Source organism: Hyaena hyaena, unplaced genomic scaffold (assembly GCF_003009895.1).
Source record: "Hyaena hyaena isolate Hyena2069 unplaced genomic scaffold, ASM300989v1 scaffold_7, whole genome shotgun sequence".
NCBI lineage: Eukaryota > Metazoa > Chordata > Mammalia > Carnivora > Hyaenidae > Hyaena > Hyaena hyaena.
In genome coordinates this window covers 2,824,979-2,849,576 of record NW_024080639.1, presented here as the reverse complement: position 1 = coordinate 2,849,576, position 24,598 = coordinate 2,824,979, and the positions used below count along the sequence as shown (strand labels likewise).

At 46.4% G+C, this 24,598-nt stretch overlaps 1 protein-coding gene across 1 annotated transcript in view; it reads right to left on the bottom strand.

Moving 5' to 3' along the window:
- The window catches only part of TOX3 (TOX high mobility group box family member 3), a 107,599-nt gene extending 94,505 nt beyond the window's left edge, over positions 1–13,094 (bottom strand). The window contains exon 1 of the mRNA XM_039242345.1: positions 13,008–13,094. Within this exon, the coding sequence (XP_039098276.1) occupies positions 13,008–13,094 (87 nt within the window). The remainder of the gene's footprint in view (positions 1–13,007) is intronic.
- Between the last annotated feature and the right edge of the window lie 11,504 nt (positions 13,095–24,598).

Below are 24,598 nucleotides of genomic sequence, written 5' to 3'. Positions count from 1 at the left end.
TCAGAGGTAAGCTGGGTTTGATCCAAAAAGAAAAGTTGTCAATTAAAAGAGAAAGTCTAGTTTAAATTTTGTTTAATGTTTTATTTATTTCTGAGAGAGAGAGAGAAAGAGAGAGAGAGGCAGCGTGAGCAGGGGAGGGTCAGAGAGAGAGGGAGACAAAGTATCTGAAGCAGGCTCCAGGCTCTGAGCTGGCTGTCAGCACAGAGCCCGACGCGGGGCTCGAACCCACAAACCGTGAGATCATGACCTGAACCGAAGTCGGACGCATAACTGACTGAGCCACCCAGGCGCCGCCAAAAAAGTCTAGTTTAAAAATGCTGACTTAAGACTGACTTGTACTCAAAACTTGTGTTACCAACAGTCAGAACTTGAGAAATGGTGTAAAAATTCAAGAGGTATTTCAGAAAAAGAAGAGAAATTTGGGCCTGAAGTACGGGTAATGAATTAAAGTCAGGACATACAGGTTTGCAGATCCTGCGAAGACGAACATAAATCACGGTATTTTTAAGCATGCCCCAAATAAAACCCCCCAAGTGAAAGCTTGAAAAGCTATCTTATCACAGCACATTGCCTAAAAGGGACCCTCCAAAGAGCAAATGCAAACTGAAATATTGAATAAGGTTTACCAACACGGAGTGCTGTAATTGGTTTGCGAAAACCTCAAGCATGGAAGTATCCAAGAAGGGTTTCTTGGACCTCGCCCATCATCCGTTCCCATGCACCTGCTAAAATGCTTATTCTGTTCCTGCCTATCCACTCATCCCCTTCTTCCATAGCAATGGAGTATGTCGCTGGACACACCTGCAAACCACAATAGAGATCACACTTCTTGGACCCCTTAAAGTTACAGACATGGCCGCACATCTCAGTCCTGGTCAGTGAGAAATAAGCAAGTGTTACATGGCAGGTCCTGAAAACCTCCCTTTCGCCTTGACCACCATACTCCTGGTTGGCCCAGGGAAGATGACTGGTGTTCTAGCCTGAAGGGTCAATGGTTACAAGAAAGTTGGAGGAAGCTGGGCCCCCAGTTGTCTGCAAAGCCCCAGTAACAGCTCTAGACTACTTATCTCTAGAGTTCATTCGGGAAAAGAGAGATGAACATCTACCTCACTTACACCATTGCTACTCAAGTTATTCTTTTCTGCTGGCCAACCCTAAGTAACATACTCTTTGCCTTTTACCGAGGTCTCCCGGTCCTCGGCCATTTGACCTTCCCCTGACCAGCCTGCATACTTGGGTTGAAAACAGTCATTTCAAATTCCCCTTCTCTCCACCCCTCTTCTCTTATTCCTGCCTGAGCAAGATTCACTTCCTCATCCCTACACCCATTGCTCCGGTCCCTGCTGGCAGTGCATGAAGTACATGAAATCCAAAAACGTGAAATGAAATGTAAACTTAAAAACATCGAACAGGGATCATCATTACAGCCCCAGGCCAGTTCCTTAAGATCTGGACACTGACTCGTCACCGTTGCACTCTCATTGCCTCTGAGTATCTGGCACACAGTAGGTCCGACGTGGGTTTATTCAAAGATTAAACTGGAACCAGATCTACTCAGCAATATTTTTACTCATCTCTAATTCACTCCTTATTGGATTTTCTTTTCTGTGCAAAGCGTCATCAAAGGGTCATCAAACGTCCCTACCTTCACAGAGTTTCGCATACTAGTGGAAAGAAGTAAACCGAAAACACATAAATAAATGAGTAAACAAAAAATTCAAATGGAGCGGGGATCGCTCCTGGATGGCTCAGTTGGTTCAGCATCCGACTTTGGATTTCGGCTCAGGTCATGATCTCATGCACTGGCAGCACGGAGCCTACTTGGGATTCTCTCTCTTCCTCTCTCTGTCCCTCCCGTACTCATGCTCTCTCAAAATAAATAAGAAACTTTAAATTTTTTTCAAAGAGGGATTCAGGCCATGAATAACGAGATAGTGACTGGAGGACTGGGGGGGGGGGAGATTTGAAACATTCAGATATTTTTAAGTGATCAGACCACTCTCCTCTGGTAAGACACAGAAAGTCAACAGGAGGGGGGAAGGGCAAGAAGTGAGGGAGAAACAGGCAGGAACGGATCTGGGGCCTATCAGTCAACTCCTCCATCCATTCCTCCTCCACAGTCTCATCTCCCTTTCTCCCTACTTCCTTCCCTCCCTCCTGTTCTGCCTCTGTCTCTCTCTCCCTCCCCCACTGTCTGTGTCACTAAAATGTATAACTGAATCTTCAGCCATCTTTTCTTTCTGCCTTATTATCTCAGAGAAAGGGTTACCCAACTTTCAAGGCCAATCCCCCTCTGTCTACAGCCTTTATTCCAACACCAACTGACCACCCATCCCGCTCAACATTACATCGCTCTCTCACTTTGTGCCCCTTTAATCTCGCCTTCAAACATTCTCAGGTGTTCGAAATACCTCCTCATTAGCCTCCTTCCCTCCACTCAAACAGTCCCCCCTACGTACATAGACACACACCCACAGACCGGTGCACACACGCGCACACACGGAAACCCATCCATATAAGCACATGCAAATGTACATACCCACACACGCACCCATGCACACATACTTTACTAGTATGTGCTGGATAAAACCTCAGGTCTTTCACCGGACACACTAGTGCCTCCCCACCTGCATCTCCCACCAAAAGAAAAACTTCTACACGGATGCAAACTCTCCTCTGTACGTGGCCCCATGGGATCATCCTGCATTGGCCTCCATGGCAACCTTTCCAAGGGTGTCCCACTCATGCAGAAGCCGTGCCCAGAATTCCTTCTCCTGCCCTCTCCAAAAGCCTGACAGCCTCTGTGAGCCCTTGAATTTGACCACGCCACCCCTCAGAAACCATTGCTCTTGTCCAATCTGCTCCCGGAGCACTTTCACCTACTTGAGTATCTCCCTTAGGTACGCATATATTCCCTCTCTCTCTCTTTCTCTCACACACACATACACACACTCGTGTACGCATGAGCACTCATGTGTACACACCTGCTCTCCTACCAAACTAGAGGTTTCTTAAAGGTGGACCACATCTAATGTCAACCCTAACAAGAACATTCCTAATAAGTAGTACTTAACAAATGACAGTTATTAGATCCCATATATAATTATTATATCTCCTATATCTTCAATAAGCACAGGCTACTTCTGGTTTCCACAAAGAATAATAATAAGCACGGACAACATATCCTCAGAAATCATCAAAATCGGCAGGCTTCATTTCATTTAGCATTTAAGTGAACTTTTTCTCCAACACCCCCCCCCCCCCACTGCCCCACCCGGTGAGGCCAGCACTTTGCTCTCCCTGTGCGGAAGCATCCCTCCAGCCCACGTGGTTTCTGTGGGGACAGCAGTACCCACCCCTGAGATGGGTGTGCGGCCCTGGGCCTGGACGGAAGACCTAAGTCTGTCCAACATTCCACAGAAGTTTCCGAAACGAGGAGGAAAGAGACTGTCCCTCGCGGGGAGGCTGAGCTGTGCGGATGTGCCTTGTGGCTCCTGCTGGACAGCCTCCCACCACCGGGTGGACATGGCCGGACGGGAAAACCGAGCTGATGAGAGCAGGGCGACTGTGAGGAAGTGCTGGTAACAGCCCTGGAAACTCCGGGCCCAGCCGTGCCGGAGACAAACCCCACTACCCCTTTTCCACTTAAGTCAGTTTAAGGACGTTTGCCCACTTGCAATCAAAAGAATTTTCGCTAATACAGCAGTTTTAACTGCTTTTCCATTAAACGTTTTGTATTGGAATTTATATAAAAGCCAAATCATAAGGGTTGAGTTTCTCATTAAAGACACACATGCATAAAGAAGTAGCAAAACCGATGGAGTATCCTTAAGTGTCCAATACTGCTAGTAAAGTTTAATCCATCTTTTTTTCTCCTTTCAAGAAAATCAAGTTACAACCAACCATACCAACTTCAGAGAACTTTTTAGTTGGTCCGCATTAGGGACTTCTACTTCCTGTACGAAGATGGTTTCTAAAACGAAATGTAAGGGGCGCCTGGGTGGCTTAGTCGGTTAAGCGACCGACTTTCGCTTAGGTCATGATCTCGCGGTTCGTGGGTTCGAGCCCCGAGTCGGGCTCTGTGCTGACTGCCAGCTCGGAGCCTGGAGCCTGTTTCAGTCTGTGACTCCCTCTCTCTCTCTCTCTCTCTCTCTCTCTCTCTCTCTCTCTCTCCTGGAAATAAATAAAACATTTAAAAATTTAAAAAAATAAAAAATAAAAAAAATAAAACGAAATGTAAGACTTATTACTGCTCAACAGCACATCAAATCCCTTGCTCATTACAAACTGGGTGGAAAACTGCTGCAAATTTTCACAATATGATACAGTCACTGGCATCACCTCAATTTGAAATATTCATAAAACTCACCTCCAACACCACATTTAATATAATTCTCCCATAAAACCAAGTCAGTTAATGTAGACAAGGCCACATTCACCTTCCAACATTTGGAAGAGAAAGGCCCAGCTTAAAAAATATCTTCTCCAAAAGAAGGAATCCATATCATTCGAATATGTATGTAGAGTGAAATCCAAATACTTCTTGGTCTCGGCCAGTTTGTTTGACTTCTGGATTATTGAGACATTCAAATGATTCTTTTATAAACGAAGTAAAATCAAATTAAGATTAAAGACAGAATGTTAGTCCTTCAAGAAGGGCCATTTTCCAAAGGCTGATGTGCTTTACACAAGCATAGAACATATTTAAGAGAACACTTTACTTGCCTGAGGAAGGGAGTAAAGATACAAACCCAGGAACCAAAGATAAGAAAATAATGCACTACAAAGGGTGAAAATAAAACTGATCAGAAGCTCCTGCAGACCTTGAGTACCAGCCTCTACGTCTATTTTAAATAGGGTTTTGGCTGGGATTTTTTTTAGAGAGCTCAACCTACTTTCAAAACATTTTATTTATAAGCATACTTAGCAAAAATCCTGTCCTTCCTTATTAAGCACAACCAAAACAGATTCTCCAAGATACTCACGACCTCACTCACACGTCATAAAATGCAACTTGAAATTGCACTTTTTACTTAAAGAAGAAAACGCGCAATATTTTCATTCATAAATGCTCATACGGTTTTAAATTACATTATTATAAATTTTGCGTCATCCCTCCCTTTACTAGCAACCATTGAAAAACGTCTTTCTGAACAACTCTTGAGATAGAAAGGATATACCATCAGGCATGTATGCGCACGCGTACACACACTCATGCGCATACATGCACTCGCGCGCGCACAGAGATGCGCCCACACGTACTCCTTTTTTATACCACCGTCTTGGTACGGCAGGATTTCCAAGTTTTCTGAGTTCCACACATTACTTCCGGGAATACTGCCCGGCTACCTGGGGAGCTGAGTCTGCAAACACCACACCAAGGAAACCTCAAACCAAGGAGGTGTCCCAGCAAGGTCTCCCCCCTTCTAGGAGGAGTCATTTTCATTTCTATCCCTCCACTGCACACAGGAGGACTCCCACTTGGGTCCCTTGGCCCTCCTGAGCTCTCTCTTGAATCCCAGGGCACTGGTGCCAAGTGCCTACTTGATGTCTGTGGGGCTCTTCCACCAAAATCTCCAACATCAGCTTTATCTTTCCTTCGAAACCAGCTTCTCCTCTGACCTCTTTGCTTCTGCTCCCATGTGTCCGGCGCCCAAGTTCAAAAACACTCTGAGTCACCTCTGCCTTCTCTCTCTCCCTGCTAAGTGACAGAGATGCTCTGTTCAGTTCCCTCCCATCCATGTTCCCATCACCTTGGGTCACATCCTCACACGCCTTTATCTCAATTGGGCAGTCTCATCCTCCCTGGTCCCCCTACCTCTTGGCAGGCCCTACAGTGATCTGTCCAAAGGTCAGATCCAACTTCACAATGTACAACTCCAACCACACCACTGGCCCATTCCAAAGTTCTCAAATACGCTCAGTGGTAGAGCCGGCTGTCTTTCCAATGGCCTTCTGCCTTGCTAATAGAGCATAAAAGATCATCTATGCTGACATGGGATGACATGGGATGGATCTAAGCTGATCGCGGCAATCTCCCTTTTTGTTAATGACTGGCTCAGGGTGGGCATGTGATCTATTTCTGATCAATAACAAGAGTCCAATGGAACTGTTCCCAGGAAAGCGATTCCTTCTTATTAAGAGAGGTACAGCAGAGCAGAACTTTTGCTATCGGTCCCATCCCCACCACTACCTTGCTTCCCATTTTACATGCTATCATGGGAGGGTGTGATGTCTGGAGCGACAGCAGCCAGGCTGCGACCTTCAGGAGACTGCTAAAACTTCAGGAATGGCAGAATGAAAAGAAAAGAGGGTTCTTGAAGACATGATTGCCTTCATCCAAAATGGCCTGAGCCTGCCTAACTAACGACTTCTCTGTAAGTAAACGAATGCCCTTCTGCTTTATGCCACTGTTTCTTGGGTGTTCGGTTTCCTGCAGCCCAACGCATTCTGACAAACAAACTCTTACAAAGAACAAACTCCTTACCTCACCACCAGAAGGCCCTCTGTGATGTGCTACTCACAGGGCGTCACGCCAGAGCCCCAGCCTAGACCCCAGGATTCGTAATCTCTAGGGCTAAGTCCAAGAGTCTGTGTTATCAAAAGATCTCCAGGTGATTCCCATGCTTGCTGAGGCTTGAGAGACGCTGCTGATAATATGATCACAAATTACTTTCCTCCATTCACCTACTACCCTATATACCATAAGGAATATTTCTCCAGTGACAGCAACCTCACTTCACTGGTTTGACCATCACATTTGTCGCATGTTTAACTTCGTCTCTTCTTGAAGTTTTCAAACTCAAAGCCTCCTCAAAGACTTGAGAGGAATACCAAGGGCAGAATATGAGGACATTAGAGTGGAGAGGAACATTTTCCCTGCAAGGGAACAGGTCCAGGATTAGCAAATTTATTGTTTCTTAAAAGAAAGAAGGAAAGGAAGGAAAGAGGAAGGGAGGGAAGGAGGGAGGGAGGGAGGGAAAGAAGGAAGGAAGAGAGGGAGGGAGGAAAGGCTGAAAATCCAGATTTATATGCAAAGATTTTTAGATACAGACAACTATTGAATTTTTTTAATTATCCGTACAAATAAGATAAAGCAAGTCCTCAAGTGGATTCTGCATCCCTCTGACAGTTTGTGACCCAAAACAGATAGCTCTTACAACAGCCACGCATACTTTGAGTGTCATGGCCACATACCATCATTGACTTCATCTAAAACAACGAAAAGTAATGGTCTTTGGCTTACTGTGTACCAGTCTCTACTGAGCACAAGGTTTTCATCAACATTCCACTGTCTGGGGTGTCAAAATGGTAAGTTTGGGGACCTTTAATTAGTGTCAGCTGGACTGTTTTATCCATGAGTCACCAAAGACTGGTCACCTAGAAAGACAAGCTTCTCAAGGGCACACAAAAATGTTTTAAGACGTGAGGTAAAAAAATTAACTGGCCACACAACACACATGCACACACTACAAAATTAAAACTAACAGACGCTGACAAAATGCAAACTAAGTCAACTAATCAGCATCAACTCAGATATCGTATATTAATTCATCATAGAACAATAAGTGCAGGATACGGATGCTGCATTTTAACACCTGCTAGGGAGGGGAGGGGAGCCAGATTAACAGTGCTTAGGACCCGCCAAGGTCCTGAAAAGGCCCTGAGTGTCAACCTAGAACCAACCATCTGTCATTAAGTCTTTTCTACTTCGTAGCAATCACAACCGTCTTTACCCAGTTCGACTGCCCCTCGGGGTTACTTACTCTAAAGGAGGATCCCTAGCCTAAAACAAAGTTTTCGACCATGGCTGCACATTGGAATCACCCAGGGAGATTTAAAAACACTGCTGCCTGGTTCCCATCACCAAAGATTCTTATTGAGCTGGTCTGAGGTAAGGCTGAGCTGGAGTATCTCTTCCAAGCTTCCTCCCACCAGTTAGGACTAGAGTAGAGTCAAGGCTAAACTCTCACTGTTTTAGAAGCATTCTGAGGAACATTCTCTGAAATAGTAATCTCTCTAGTTATACCATCTTGTTAACTAGATTTTCCTTCTCCCACCACATCTTGGAACAAAGGAAAATCCTGGAACCATCTGCTGCTCTGATTCTCTAGAGCAGGGGTCAGCAAACTGCTTCTGTAAAGGGACAGATACTAAATGTTACAACTACTCACCTTGGAGCACTCAAGCAGCCATGGACAGTATGGAAACAAATGAGTGGGGCCGTGTTCTGATAAAACTTTATTTATGGACACAAATGTCAATGTCGTGTCATTTTCAGTCATGAGGATTATATTTCTTTTGGGTTTTCTGCCATTTAAAAACAGAAAAACCATTCTTAACTCACAAACCAACCAAGAACTGGCAGTGGGCCAGATGTGACATGTGGGCCACCATTGGCCAGCCTCTGATCTAGAACTATTCCACTGACTTGAGGCCTAAAATTAATGAATGATAGAATTCAAATTTTTCAATTAGAAGTACGCTAAAAGTGGTTGAATTCTACTTCCTGTGCTCACTCACCTGAACTGTCCACATGCTCGGACAGGAGAGTGGAATGGTCCACACTGTCCACATAGTTGACCATAAACCATAAATGACTTATTAAAAATTGATTTTTAACCTCATCTGCATGTGAGTTTACCTAAGACAAAAACCGCAAAGAAGGAGTACACAAGCCACAAGCATGTTTTAAGAGTCCCACGTAAGGATTTCAATAATGTGTGAATTTGCTGCCAACATTTAAAATTCAGGATATCTCACATAAATCTCAGATTATCATTCTCTTAGAAAAATAACTGCAAAATGTGGAGATACTGGGCCCAAATGTTGGCATGGCAACAATCCCCAAATGCTGAACAAGGCTGCCCCTTTACATGGGGCATGTTCTCCCCTAGATCACAAACCCTACCTTGTAGCCTAAACTGGCTGTCCCGAGGGGCATTTTGAGTCTATGACCCCTTGTCCAAGGTCCTTAGAAAAACCTTACATCTCTTTCACAATGTGGCTTCAATGTCTTGTTTGAAGACCTCACATGGAAATCTCTCAACCTGGGGGAGGGGAAAATGGGTGATGGGCATTGAAGAGGGCACTTGTTGGGATGAGCACTGGGTGTTGTACCTAAGCGATGAATCATGGGAATCTACCCCCCAAACCAAGAGCACATTGTAGACACTATTTGTTAGCCAAATTGACAATACATTATATTTAAAAAAAAAAAATCTCTCAACCTGCTCTCAAAATTCAACACCCCCATACAGCAGGCCCTACAATTAAATCATTAGTTCTCATGCCAGTGCAAGGTATCAACTTAAGAAGAGCTGCAGTCAAATCCTCTCAGTGTAGGCTCAAGTTGAACCATGGTCTTGAAGCAGATAGACAAATGACAAATTACCCTTCACTCTTCATGCTAGCCAAGGTAGAGGCCAGTCCAAGGAGGTGAAATGAAAGCACTCACATCAGAACGTCTTAATTAAGTAGAATGATCAATAACACATATAGTAATTAGAAAGGAAGGTTCAGGACTGATGGAGTAAAAACAACAAAAGACTCTGCATAGGACATGAAGTCAACAGCCAGATTTTGAATGGGGGGGGTGGTTAAAAAAAAAAAACTCACCTGAGAATATGCAGAAAAAGCTATGAAATATTGAGTTTGGTCCAACTTCATTATTAACCCACTGTGTGATTTCTCCTTGCGCACACCCACCTTAAATATAATAGTTTATTTCTGGGTGGCAGACTTCTGATGCCATGCTAACTGATCTGTTGCGTATTGTCTTATTACTGGCGAAAAGACAAACTGAACCCAGGGAAAGAAAAATTCCAGACATATAGACAATGGGTCACTAATTTGCCTGAGTAACATAAGGCCCCTCCCCTTTTAAAAAATATAGGTGTCAGTTTCATTTGTTAGCCACATCAGAAAAAGAAATGTTCAAACAGTAGATTTTCCACTTGAAATTAAAATGGAAATTAGCCCTTAGAAAACAGAGATGACTGTAAGTTTATACATCAGTGGCTGGTTCATGAATTATTAACTGATTTTAATGATCCTGGCTATATTTTATTTGAAGTTACTCTCCTACTTGCAAGGACTTTTGAACCCTCAAAACTCTTTCATCCATTCTCCGTAGACAGTACACTTTCTGAGCGCTGACATTTAAAAAGGACCCATATACTCACAGAATGTAAAGATAATACACACACATCTAATTTATACAAAGGACTCTGGTCGTTTGTTAAAGACAGAAATGAATGAACCCCTATTATTCACGGTTTGTAAATAAATTTAAAGATAAGCACTAACTCTTCACTTGTTAAGCCTGGAGCAAAGGGTTCTGTATTTCTTCTAAAGTTTCCCAGATGGTCGTTAAAACAAGAAAGGGCAGAAACACGCTTTCTTTGAAACCTATCATTTCCCATCCAGAATGATAATACACGATATCAGAAGTTAAGTCTCAAGAGATTAATAATTGCAGGTATTTCCAAGTGAAATAAACGTAGGTCTTTGTATGCTGGTTTTTACATTTTCAATACAGATCTATATTCAACAGCACCACTTCAAACACACAAGTCAGCTGTGAAACAAAATGCTATAAACCCTTAATTAGCACTTGCTGTTCTATATCCATAAAGTTAATACATCGTCTTCTACTACATTCTCCCTATAAAGAAAAATTACAGGGAATAAACTGGGTTTTTCGCTGCTGAAATTAAGAGTAAGAAATGAAGGACTGGGGCTCAAATGAAAGATTACTATACATTTATCTGCAAGGGATTAAATGCAAACATCCCTTAAAATGAGTACAATTTGATTTCTACCAATACGAAGGGCTGGGGCGGTGTCTAACTTTCGCAAATTGGGTACACAGGGCACTTAATTGCTGATTTACTAAGAAAACAACTTATTTCAGGCAACAAGCTGCATTAAGAAAATATGAGAGCAAACCAACTTGCATCCTCACTCCTGAAGTTGAACAAGCATCTCAATAAGTAACATAGGCTTTCAAGCTTTCTATGCCCTCCCTTGAAGTAAATGCTCTGAGTTTAAATGGACTCAAAATAGCTTTTCTCAAAAAAAAAAAAAAGGACACACACACACACACACACACACACACACAACACCCACAATTTCCTCTGGTCCCTTGAAGTACCCTTGGGATCTCAGTGAACAGAGAGATTTGCCACGCATTGCAGTGACTGGATTAGTACAAAAGGTTTCTATTTTGGTGTCATTGGAGTGTTGCTGATCTTAAATCAGAGAGAGAAGTAGTTACACTAAGCAAGGTAATGGCTTCCAAAAATCAGAGCATGCCCAGTTATCCAAGGCTCCCGTACACAGGCTAAGTTGTAAGGAGATAAATAATACCCCACCGGAACAATTAGGTGGGTTCTCAGAAACACGACGTACTTAATCAGGCTGCCTAAGTCCCTCACCGAGCATACAAGGGAGACTTTTTAAAGCATTTAATAACCTGAGTAAATCCAAAATCAGAGGACAGAAACTAAAACCTTAACCCTGGCTACCGCCATAGGCCGCCTTCTTTTTTTTTTTTTTTTTTTTCCTCTTCCCGTTCAATGCTCAATGTACCACTCTTGGAATTTTGAGAGCAAGAACGCCCTCCGTCCCGCACCCCCCCCCCCCAGCACCACCAAAGGGTTAAGGCACACTGAATAATGTCCCTTCATTCTATACTCGTGGGGAGGCCCGCGGTGCCAGGCGCGCGGCTGGACGCCGAGGACACACGGGTGAGGCAGAGAGACCCCAATGGTCTTTCACAAACTTCAGCCCTGGAGTTGGGAACGGAGTGTAAACAAATAGAAAGGAACAGAAGCCTGCATCAGCCACGGGGCGCAGCAAACTGTTCCTCACTCTTGATACAATTCCTTCTCTTCCTGTTATTTATTCATTAGTTTTCTATAGCACCTTTCTTTCAGCGGCTCCCTATTTCCTCTGTTATCCAAGCAATCATAAACAAACTACGATTTGAAAGAAAGGGGGAGGGGGGAGGAGGGAGGAGCAGGGGGAAGGAGAAAGAAAAACCACATTCAAAAGGCACAGGCCATCCAGAGCACTGCTCTTTCTCGGAACATCGCCCTCGGGGGGATGTGTCCTCCAAAGCTTGGCCCTGGGGGCTTCAGGAAAGACCGAGAAGGGGGGACCTCGCCGCCTTGGCCCAAGGGCTGGGACTCCCGCACCGACTCGCCGGTCCGAGCTGCGCCAGCTGCCCTTCTGAGACCCACCTTCGCCCACCTGAAACGCTCGGTCCTCGAAGTTGGCGCAGGGGCGGGAGGGAGGGTGACCCAGGGCGTGGCGTGGAGGTCTCCAAGCCTGATCTCCCCGATATGCAAAACTTACCCCTCCCCAAAAAATGAAAGATGAGAAGCCACTGGCGCTAACCAGGGAGGGGCCCGGCGGCCCAAAGCGCCCTGGCGAGGGGGCAGCAAAGGCCACCTGCGGGGGTCCCAACACTCCGCGGCCCCCCACCTCCGTACAACCCAGGGCACGCTCAAAAGTTTGTTCCCTTCCTTCCCCGAGCTGCCCCGGGTCCAGCTCTCGAGTGCGCGGGGAAGGTAAGAGGGGTTGGGGGGGGCGGGGGGCGGCGAGGTCGTCGGACCACGAGATCACGCACTGCTGCGTTCCCGCCCCCCCCAACTCCGGGGCGCTGCTATCGTGTTTACTAATAACAACAAAGAATCACAAGCGTGCCCCCTACTTTCGGTCCTTGGGCCGCTCTCGGCTTCTTTGGGGGAAGGCAAAGGAGAGTCGGCGGGGTTGGAGGGGGGCTGGGGGGAGAGAGATTGGAGCGCCGGCAGAGGGACAAAAAAGGAGGGTGGGAAGGGGGCAGAAAGAGTAGAGCGAGAGAGTTGGACAGAGACGAGGGCGCAAAGAGAAAGGAGTAGAGAGCGAAGAGAAAAGTGCAGCGGGCCGGGAGCTGGGGCGCGGGGCGCGCCCGGGATGGGGAGGTGGCCCGCGCCCCGCCGCCGCAGCCCCGGCCCAGTCACCTTGCTGTAGCCGTAGTACCCCAGACACTGCGCGAAGTCCAGGCCGGCGGGGTCCCCGGCCGCCGCGGGGTAGAACCTCACATCCATGCCGGAGCCGGGCCCGGGGCCGGGAGACCGGGGCTAGGGCTCGCCGGGGCCGGTGCCCGTCTCCTCGAAGCCGCTAGATCCACCGTCGGGGGCGCCCGGCCGGGGTCGCCCGGGGGCGGCGCGCGGGGCTCGGGGCCGGAGGGGCGCCGCGACCGGAGCCCGAGGAGCCCGGGAGCCGCGGCCGCCGCACACAAAGGCGCGGCCACGCGAGCCGCGGGAGAGCGGGAGGCGGCCCGGGGGACGCGCCCCGCTGGGGCACCGAGGCAGCGCTGCGCGCGGGCCGGGCGCCCGGGGCGCGGGGCGCAGCGCGGGGGCCCGGGCGGCGCGGCGAGTTCAGGTGCGCGGGGCGAGGCTGGGACGGCGGCGGCGGCGGCGGCGGCGGCGCTGGCCCCGCTCCTCCTCCTCCTCCCCGGGCGGACTGAGGAGAGGAGCCGCGGAGACAAGGGGCCCGGCCCCTCCCCTCCTTCTCCCCCTCCTGCCTCCGCCGCCGGTCCCCTCCCCGCGCCGCCGCCGCTCCGCCCCTCCCACCGCGGGCAGCTGGCGCGCCGCCCGCCCCGCCGGTGCGCTCCTCGGCCCGGACCGCCCCCGGGCGCGCCGACCCCGCCCCGCCGCGGCCCCTGCCCCGCGCGGCCCCTCGCGGCTCACCCCGCGCCTCGCGCAGCCCCTCCGGTGCCCGGCGCGCGCGCCGCGGCCTCCCCCTCCCGGGGCCCCCTCTTCTCCCCACCTCGCCCCCCTTCCCCCTCCGGTCCTCTTTGTCCCCGATGCCTCGGAGCGCTCCTCGCTCCCCTCCTCTCCTCGCCCGCTCCGGCCGGCCCGCCGCCAGCCAGCCCGGTGCCCGGTGTGGCCCTCCCAACCCCCTCTCCGATCCCCGCTTCCCTCGGCCCCCGGCCCCTGCCACCGGCATCCCCCCGCCGTCCGTACCCTTGCCACCCCTCGTTCCATGGGTTTCCTGCCCCCCCCCCCCCCCCCCCCCCGCCCCGTTCGTCCCTCGTGGTGCGGGCCCTCCGGCCCGTCTACCCTCCTCTTCTTCCCTCACGAATGTCCTCTGCTTGGAGGTACCTATCCTGGCAGCTAACCTGCAGCCCCCACCCCCGGGAGCCGGGACCCCATGTACACCTGTGGTATTTTCCAGAAGGGGTGTTGGGGCCTGACCTTTCACAGGTAGGCAGACTTGAAGCTTCCCGGGTTAAGCCTCGTGTCGGTTCTCTCCGTAGTCCCTTTGCTGTTGTTTGTATTCGAAAGGCATTTGAGTAACTGGATCTAGGCGGATCATTCACTGCCCTCGGAGAGAAAATGTCCCCATTTTCCTAAAAGGTTCTGGGTGATTAAACTTCCTCAGACTGCACTCACCCACCTCCTCTTTATTTCTTTCTCTTTCGTTAAGCTATCTCTCTCTCTCACCCTCTCCCTCCCTCCTTCCAATCCCCCCTCCCCCTTTACTGCTTCGGGTTAATTTGAGAGTTTGGCCCTCAGCCTTGGCGAAGGGAAGTGACTTTATTGCTAGATGAGAACGTGAGGGAGAGGCGGTGAGATTTGCTCCCCCCCCCACCCTCCCCAATTTGGTTATCTAGAAGCTGCTTCAACCGGAAGGGAGAAATATTCAAATATTTTAGCGGACACTCACTAACACTTCCCTCCCCTGATCACACTTGGCTGGACCAGGGCCTGAACTTTTTTTTCAGACAAGCATCAAATGGGTTACTTTTCATTTCTTCTGTTCTCCAAAGCAGCCCCTCCGGCTTGGTGACACCTCCATCTGGACCTTCCGCCAGTATTATCTTTCTGGAACCAAGCAGGAAAAATAAACGTCACTTAGGTGGAAGTTTGTGTATTTGCTCTTCTCTTAGCCGAAACGTGTGTTTGGATACTGCCCGAGAGAGCCGTGTGTATTCAGGAAAGGAACAACCGCTCACATTGTCCCGGGGTTGACTCCAGTCCCCCCCTCCCCCCCGGAAAAAAGCTTAGGTCCTCTCTCCCAGGTCTCCATTTAACGCTGACAACCCAGCGGCGCTCCCTAATGGCCCAGCGGGTTGCACAAATTGGCAGCGAGCTGAGATATTATCAGGACAACACCCCATTGAGAAGGTTCTTGAAACGCAGAAGTGGAGGCCCTTTCTCTGGGCCACTGGGCGCCTGTGGCCTTTCCACCAATCAGAGCGAGAGGTTGCAGTGGCCACCTGTTGTCTCTCGCAAGAGAACATCTTTTAAGTTTCACTATTAGTCCTTAACAATGGCGGATAGCGCAGCCTCTGGCCACAGGAGAGGGACGACCTGCCGATCTGAGGTACCAAAAAGGAAATTATTTATTTTTTTTCCCAGATAGTTAACAGGAGCCCAAAAGGCTAGGAAGCAGAGTGTTTCTTTGCACACTCCCGTTTCTCACTGTTGTGCCTCCGGGGCAATCTGAGCTTGATTACACAGGATGGAGGAAAGTCATAATCAAAGTTACACAGAGACTAAACCTGAAGTTGTAATCAGACCTTGAGCATCAAGAATACAAAAATTCACAGTGGAAACCCCACTAGCTGCCAAGATGGGAATTGCATGTGGGCTGATGAGTTGCATGGAGCCCCGAGCTGTACACACTAGAAAGCGAAGCGAGAACCTTCTCCCAGGAGGCTCCCAGGAGTTAGGCATGCTGGATGCTATCCAACACTACGTCTTGGCCCTTGTTTTCAAAGGGCTTTCCTCGTAAAATCCCCCTCCCCCCGTTAAGATGCAAATACCTTGGAGAAGGAGACAATATTCATCAGTCACTATGTTATTAGGATGACGATTTAGATAACTGGTTTCCGAGTGTAGATCTCTATTAAAGCGGCGGGGCGGGGCGGGGGTGGGGGGGACTGAGGAGTCCGAAGATAACATATGTTGAGGCATTTCAAATGAAAAAGATCCCTAGCGCAGAAACAGGTCATTCGAGAAGGCTGCCAACCTGACTGACGGCTTTGCCCACAGCCTCCAGGCACTCAGCAGCTATTCTTTGCTTGCCTGCTCTGTGCCAGGCACTGTTTTAGGCACTTGCGAATGAGAGGGAGGATCCCTGGATGACACACGTGGAAATCCTCAAAGGAGGCTACATGATTTGGACCTGTCACACTCCACACACACACACACATGCGCGAACACACACACATATTCATATGCACACATGTACACATGCCCTCTCCCATCCACTCACCTGGCCGGCGATCCAGTCCTGTCACAACCACCGCTGCTATGGAGAGAAGCAATCTGATAAACAAACGAGTTCACATGCAGTGGGGAGGGGATGCGCCTTCATGGTTCTTTGTAACAGCGCTGAAGAGCCAGAGCTGGATCACTGCTGTATCCCAAGACCCTTGGACCATGCTTGGTACTTAGGTGGTTGGTGATAAATTAATATCTACTTAAGCAGGGAAAGTGAGAAGGAGAAAGGGAAAGAGGGGGAGGGAAAATGAATGTTTTAATAGAAAAGCATTTCCAGGGAACCTGGTTAAGGGAAGATTTGGGAAGAGGGAACCCAAGACCTATCATGTGAATAAGAACAAACTACCTGCAGGTGCGGAGGGTGGGGGTGCAGACGGGGTCTTCTGCGCCCTGCTGTTTTCGATCTCTTATACACAACACAACTGGAATTATATGTTATTTCACTTAGACTGATCTGAGTCAACTCTCCATTGCGTCCAGACTACCGTTTAATTTTAAGGGTTCTAGCGGATTTGAAACCCATCCATTAAAAACTTTAGAATGAGGCTTTTAAAAACATTGATGCAATTGTGACTGCCATGCTATTTGTCATTCTTAAGGGTGTCACCTTTTTCAGTCTGTCAGCATTTGTTTCTGAAATGCCACAAAGGTTTCCTTTGTACTAGGTTAGCCTTGAATTTGAAGGAACTCTCCGAGAACGTATCTTAAACATGCTTTGAATTCATGCTGAACAGTGCTAACAGTTACTGATTTAGAAGGGCAGTACAAGAATCAATTATACAACCAAATTCAACTTCTAGGCATAAGAAAATCTCTGTCGGGTTTTCATATGATTTGGATCAGAACCGTCAGTCTTATTAGCTTGATGTTTCCAACTGAACAGTAGGTATCATCGAAGAACCTCTAAAACTATGGGGGGGAGGAATTAACCAGCTTATCTTAAAGAATTCAACGGAAATGGATTGTTTTTATGAAAGCAGAGAGAGCATGAGAAAACTACCTCACGTTTTGACAGAACTCAAAAACTTTCTCTACTTTATCTGTCTCCACGTTAGGAAAGTTCCCATGAGGACTGTGTTAAACCTGCCGAACTTTATACCCAAAGATCATTCTGAGACCCCAGCTTTTCGGGATCTGTGAATAGTAATTTAACCCCTCTGCGAGTTTCTTGATCAGATGAGGTGAGGATACCATTAAACATTATATACAGGGTAATTTTCTTGAGTTTTTGGTCATGAAAAGCCCTATCCAAATATTATGATCCTTGTTTGCAATATGTAATGCAGCCAAATTAACAGCAGCTCCAAATGGAAATTAACAAGGCCAGAACTACTCAAGTTTCTTCTTCCTATTCCCATAGTAACAGCTAATGTATCATATTGGTAAAACATTTTATATTTGGTTTTATGTCTGAATCTGGCTTCATGTCATAAAGCATAGCGTTTCTATCCAGCATGGATTCTTAGTATCTGTATAACTCACCTCCGTGAAATTTGGAGTTTCATGTCAGAGAATCGACACTTGACATTCATACCCTAAATCAGCTGCAGATAAAATCAAGTCAAGACCTACCAAGGCTCTCACAACAGTGAATGTACACATGGTATACAGGAGGCCTTGGACCCTCAATACACATCTCTGGCGCAGGCTCTACAACTAATCACCAGGAGAGAGTTCTACATGGGAACTATGGGGGGGGGAGAATGGGGTGAAATCCCCATTCATTGTCATCGTTAGCCTCAGTTTTCAGTGAATCCAAACTTTTCAGGTCTGGAAATAAGAACTATTTTGATATTTTTACCTAGGTCAAAAAATATAGAAACATGAGCAAACTGGGGGAAAAAATAAGCTCACTTGATAAATACATATATATGTGTGTGTATATATATTTATATTTATATTTATATGTATATTTATATATACACACATATATACGTATATACATATATACGTATATACATATGTATATATGTGTGTATATATAAATACATATATATGATAAATACATATATATGTGTATATATGTATACGTGCATGAGGTTGCTTCTCACATTACTACCACCAAGTTTAGACATATTGGTCTCTGTACTACCAGGCACAAGAACTGCTTTAGAAAAACCAGTCATTTTCTCAGTTGACTCTTACTTTTACTAAGAATAGATACACCCATAGGTTCTGACAGATATATAGTAATTATGGAATGCTAACCCCCCAAGCCCCTGGTAGCAAAAACGTACTGAGCTGAGAATTCATTCCCAGAAATATGAAATGCAGCAAGTATTTGCTCGTGACCTAAGTAGCTCTTCAATAAAGCTATTTTAAAAACCAATACACTCGACACAATCAGGAGGTGTGCAATTTTCAGTGTGTTTACACCCTGCCTTTAAAAAAATATCCTGTATTCACAGAAATCCTAAACCGTTGTCCTGCCTGTTTTCTGAAATATATTCTATTTCTTTTGAAGTGAAAGAATGACCTCTTTTGCAGGAACAATTTTCAGAGACAGCGTGTTTATCAAATGGTTTCTCTGCTTTCATAAAAACAATTTATTTTCACTGAACTCTTCAAGATAAGCATCAAAGCCAGGAAGAATGTACAATGAAGTTTATAATTACACTCCAGAAACAAACACGGGGTAGTTTTTATGTTGCTCAAGTGAAAATCCTTTTTTCACCCCCAAAGAGACAAAGGTAATGATGGGGGAGGAGGTTTATACAGGAGTGAAAATCGGGAAGCTCAGAGTTTTCCCAGCAGGAAGGGGCCCTGCAGTATGGCCCACAAAAACCACTGCCAAACAATGAAAGCTGAGGGTCAGGACTCTCTTAGCAATGGGTGAAGGGGGGGGGGTCCCTTTTTTATTCTTCACCAAGGTGCAGCTAAAGGAGCATTAAGGGGAGAAAATTACTAAGCAGATATTAATTAAACCTTCCCATGACAGGTCTGTCTACCATTGCTCATACATATCGCTCATAGTTGGAGCCTCTGACGACATCCTTTCTTTGATAGGGACCCGTGTTTCTAGGCCTAATTCATATGGCATGTTATTATTAATAACCACAGAAAAGAATAAAATGGTCAAAATAACCGAGGAAAGAATGGAGCCTAATAGAGATTCTGTTTCTTAAGAAATGAGAAACAATGCATCTGATCACAAGACAGCCAAGGACTAGCAGCAAAATAATCTCCCCTAATTTACATAGATCTGTGCGTGCCAAACAGATGAATGTTTGCTTTTCGAGTAACAGTGCAGGTGCGTATCCTGCAGTGACGAAATCTCTAACTCATCAAACTGTTTCGCCAGAGCAGGACATGCCCTCTTTTTTTTCTGGAACAGTTTCGAGCTTTCTCCTCAGCATTCCCGCCACCTGTTTATGGAGTTCATCCTTGGGAGTACATGCATGCAATTAGAAACAAGAAAATGAAAATAAATGACCTTGTTTGTTATTTATAACAAAGAAACTCAGCGAAATTAATGCTGTGGAGCTTGACCTCTTGACCCAGGAGAAAGAGCCACCTCATGGCTTTGTAAAGGGATGAATAATACTCCAGCAGCTTCCCCATTATCCAGCCGGCCTGACTTTTAGATGGTCATTAAAGCCGTATATACAAAATATTAAATGTTTTACAAGTTGGATCAGAGGATTTGCGCTTTTTTTAAGAGCATGTGTAGAGAAGTGGGGCTAGTTAGCAAAAGAGCTTGTCTTTTTAAAGCCAGCCCGTAAAATCACGTAGTTTTTATCTACTCCGTGTGTCCTGTGTCAACAACTTGTTGAAGAAAAGGAAAATATTTAAGATTTTGTAAGGGAGCTTTGGGAATTGAAGAATGCCTTTTTAAAAAATGAATTTATGTATGAGAGAGAGAGAGACAGAGAGAGGGGGAGAGGGGCAGAGGGAGAAAGGGAAAGAATCGCAAGCAGCCTCCACACTCGCCAAGGAGCCCGATGCAGGGCTCAATGTGAGGCTCAATGCTTGGCTCGATCGCACGACCCTGGGATCATGACCTGAATCGAAATCAAGAGTCAGATGCCCAACGAACCGAGTCACCCAGATGCCCCAAGATTCCTTAAATGTGTAATAGAACTCAAATCAAAAGGTGGGCTTGGCACGTGGTTCAGGGAAAACATCATATTTCCCAGTTGTGTACGCTACTTGTGGGAAAGGAGGATACAACTTCCTTATGTTACAGAAATGCAGTGTGGATCGTGCCCCCTAGAGTTGTGCACTGAAATAGTCCCGTCATTCCCTCTCCAGTCCCCCAGCTCACATCAATCCACACAGTCCAGAAACCCAGCGAGGGCAGGATGTGAAAACCATGATGGTTGCGCAACTCTTCAGAACCAGTGTCTTACGGAAACATCTTCAGGTAGAATCACTAGGAACGAGGAACACCCTTATAACTTGCGTGGCTGGTCCTAAGGTTGGCCTCTGCTACTACCTACTGCCTTCTTTTTCCCCTTTCGGGTTCCTCTTTCATCCCCCCACAACACATTCCATGAGCGTCCTGGATCCTTCTAGTCCTTAAATTAAAATCTACAGGTAGTTGGGGGCACCTGGGTGGCTTAGTCGGTTAAGCGTCCGACTTTCGCTTAGGTCATGATCTCGCATTTTGTGGGTTCGAGCCCCGCGTCGGGCTCTGTGCTGACTGCCAGCTCAGAGCCTGGAGCCTGTTTCAGAGTCTGTGACTCCCTCTCTCTCTGACCCTCCCCTGCTCATGCTGTCTCTCTCTCTCTCTCTCCTAGAAATGAATAAAACGTTAAAAAAATAAAATAAAATAAAATAAAATCTACAGGTAGTTGGGTTTTTTTTTTCTCCTCGAGTTGTTCATGTATTTTCCTACCTGTCCGGTGCTACCATGTCTTTAACTGTCTTATTTTTCTCCAGGAATACATGACTGTTTGCTCAAGAATGGCTCTACTGTTCCTCAAAAATACCCTTTTCACTGAAATGAAGCCAGTTTCACAAGGTATGCCAAATGCCATGCAAACACTCTCCTGACCATCGTTGGCCAACTCTCCTCACCTTTTCTTTTCCTTCTGACCCCCTGGGATCTTTCATCATGTGCCCCTCCCCACCTTTCACTGGCGATGCTGCAGCCAGAAACCTGGAGAGATCACTACAAAGTCTTGTTGGTCATTCACATACCCAACACAACAAAATTATAACCGTTAAAGGTCCAACCTTCTGGTTAACATCTATGGGACTGGCCAATTCTCAGGCCCAGAGAAGGAAGGTTTTGCATTTAATTGGCCTAAAGAAACCCATTCTGCAGTCTGTAGCCACATGTCCACTATTGTTTCACTGAAAGATTATTAAGCGCCTGTAATCTAGAAACATTACCAAATGAGTTTCCACTGTTGTGCTTGACGTACCAAGTATTATAGCTGCTTTCCGCTATGGGAGACATAGGGTCTAAGCCCGTGATTCCTCCATCTTACCCAAAACTGAAACTCATGTCAGTTATTGTTCAACACATTCTGACTCTACCTTTGAGTAAGATGTGGCGCTAGGGTTCCAGGATGGAAAAAGAAAAAGCATGATCACTGTCTACCCTGAAGATTTTAAGACACGTGGAAAGTATTATAATAATGAAATTTTCTCCTCATGTCATGGCAGAAGCAGTCCTTCCTTGATGGAGTCAGCAAACATCTATTTATGGGTATTCCAGATGACATGTTGGGATGTTGCATAGAGAAAGGAGAGATCGTTTATGATCAGGATGATCAGGGGAAGCTTCCTGGAGAAGACATTTGAAAGTAAAAAGCATTTAGGGGAGGCAAGGGGGATGAAAAAGTGCCCTGGGGGAAGAGAGGTTTCCAACACAGTTACTAAGAGAAGAGGTCATATGGATGTAGGGGATATGAGGTCATATTGGCCATTTCTTGGACTGATTATGATACAGTAACAAATGCCCCCTAATACCTTAGTGGGCTACCACTACCAAGGGCTGTTGGTCACCCACATTTCTGCCGCCCTGCTCCACACTTTCATCTCAGGACCGAAGCTGTCTTGTGGCAGAAGAAAAAGCGATTGTGAAAGCACTCCATGGCGCTCCCAAGTGTCTGCTCACATTGCTCCCACCCCCGTCACTGGTCAAAGCCAGTGAGATGGCCAAGCCTGATGCCAGTGGGGCAGAAAGGATGATCCCCCTGTAGGGAGTGGCTTGTATTTTGCAAGAATGCGGTCAGTGACACGGGAAGAGGTTTGGTTATTACTGTCGTTGTTGCGTTGGTTGTTTTGTTTTGTTTTTAGAACCCTAACGAAAGTCTGAAAACTAGTCAAATTGTTTAGCTGGGGCAGCGAGTGAGTGTGGAAGAGAAGGGGTTGGTGAAATGAGATGCCAGGAAGTTGTCTGGGGAATAGATCGTAGGACACTGAGAAGCATGTTGGAGTGTTGAGGGCCAGGCAGCCGAGTTAGATTTGCTGGAGAAGGACGCGAAAAGCACAGCTGCGTGCTCTGATCTCAGGTTTGCTGTCACTCCTCTACAGTAGATTCATTAACATTTTACAAGTTTATACCCTGTGCCAGTTGAGGTACAATGGAGACATTTGCATATGCATATATATATTTTTTAATTTTAATCCTCATGACTTGTCTATGAGATAGATCGTATTCCCCTTCTATTTCAGTTGAAGAAGTGGACTCACAGGGGTTAATGGACTCGCTTAAGGACACAAAAGTGACACATAGGAGCGGAGATGCAAATTGAGGTCTCCTCTTTCCACTGCATCACTGCAGGGCAAAGAAATAAAAGTGTCACCTTGCTTTAGTACTGACCTGTTATTCTTTATCTCTTCCTAATACCCACTGTCTGAAAGCGAGGTTAACATGATCCTTTTTCTCCTCAAGCAGAACTCGTCATTAAAATGATGTTTCTATAACCACCCCTTGCTTAGTACAACTTCAGAAGTGAATGAAGAAGAAACAAGATATTTATTATAAAATCCTGTGGTGGAGACAGTCGCTTAGTAAATGTTCCCCAGCCCCCACCAGGCATCTCCCAATCTGTCCTGCCAGGAGATGAGTGGCCATGGGACCCATTCTGGGCTGTGGACTCTGAGCAGACGTGTGTTCTCTTCCAGGCAGAGACAACTAAAAGCTGGTGTGCTTCCTCCATCTTCTCTATGCACCTCTCTTGTCCTATTGTGGTGTCCTTGGTGACCAGATAGTCCAGAGGCCATAGGTAGAAGACGGAGGACAGCCATTCAAGCCTCAGAATGTACATGACCCAAGATATATCTCCATGGTGTGGAGCCCGGAGATACCAGTGTTTACTAGTTACTGCAGCCTACTTCATCCAGATCAGTACAGATCCCCCTGACATGAAGTGACATAAGGAAACACCATATCTTTCCCTGATTTCTGCGGCTGCTACCACATGGCATAGGCTCCGTAGACACTGGCGGAAGGAAAGTGAATGAATCCAAAATGGAGCCTGGTCTCTGTATGCTGTTTAGTTAAGCAACCTGTGAATTGTTTTCCGAAATCAGTGGTCGATCAATCTTCCTAGATTATCTTTGCCTCATATTAGATTAAGATTTTACTAGATATTTTTCAATCTCAAACTCCTCCCTCCCCCTAACACTCAAGGTCCTCATAATCTGACCCTGGATTTCTATGATCTTACTGCCTTATATCTCTAATGTAAGCCAGGGGTCATGTGACCTTTAGTCATTTGAGCGATATTAAAAAAAAGGATCTCTATTTCAGCCATACACGTCTGTCAAAATTTTCCGTGATAGTCTTGTGCATATAATTGCTGTCTAGGAAATCTTGGTAAAAGGAACCTGGAAGACGCTGTTGGTTACCCACTCCAAATTCATTCTCCCTTCTCTTTGTGCAATACTACTTCCATTTTATGTAGGTCCCACCCCCCTCCATGGGGCCATATTCACTCAGGATGTGCTATCATGACAGCCCCATTTTCATTGGCTGTTATGCATCGTGGGCCCGTGAGACATAAACAAGAGTATAGCAGGGCTTCTGAGAGGGTTTCCTTGCTCTTAAAAACAAACATTCAAAAAGGCATAATAATTTTTTCTTCCAGACAATATCACGTCTGGCAATGATGCGCCTGTCTTGTGAACATGAAGGGACCCGGCCCCAGGTCAGAGCTGACATACCGCCATGAGAATGATGAAGTGGAAACATGCAAAGAACATAGATCCTTGCCAATGTCATGAGTCTCTGAACTAACCAGCCCCGGAGCTCTTTTCCTCCTGGTTTCTAGTTATGGGAAGTAATACATGTTCTTATCCTTGGATCCAATTAGGTCTAAGTCTTCATACAATTAAAAGCACTGAAACTCACTTGAACTTGC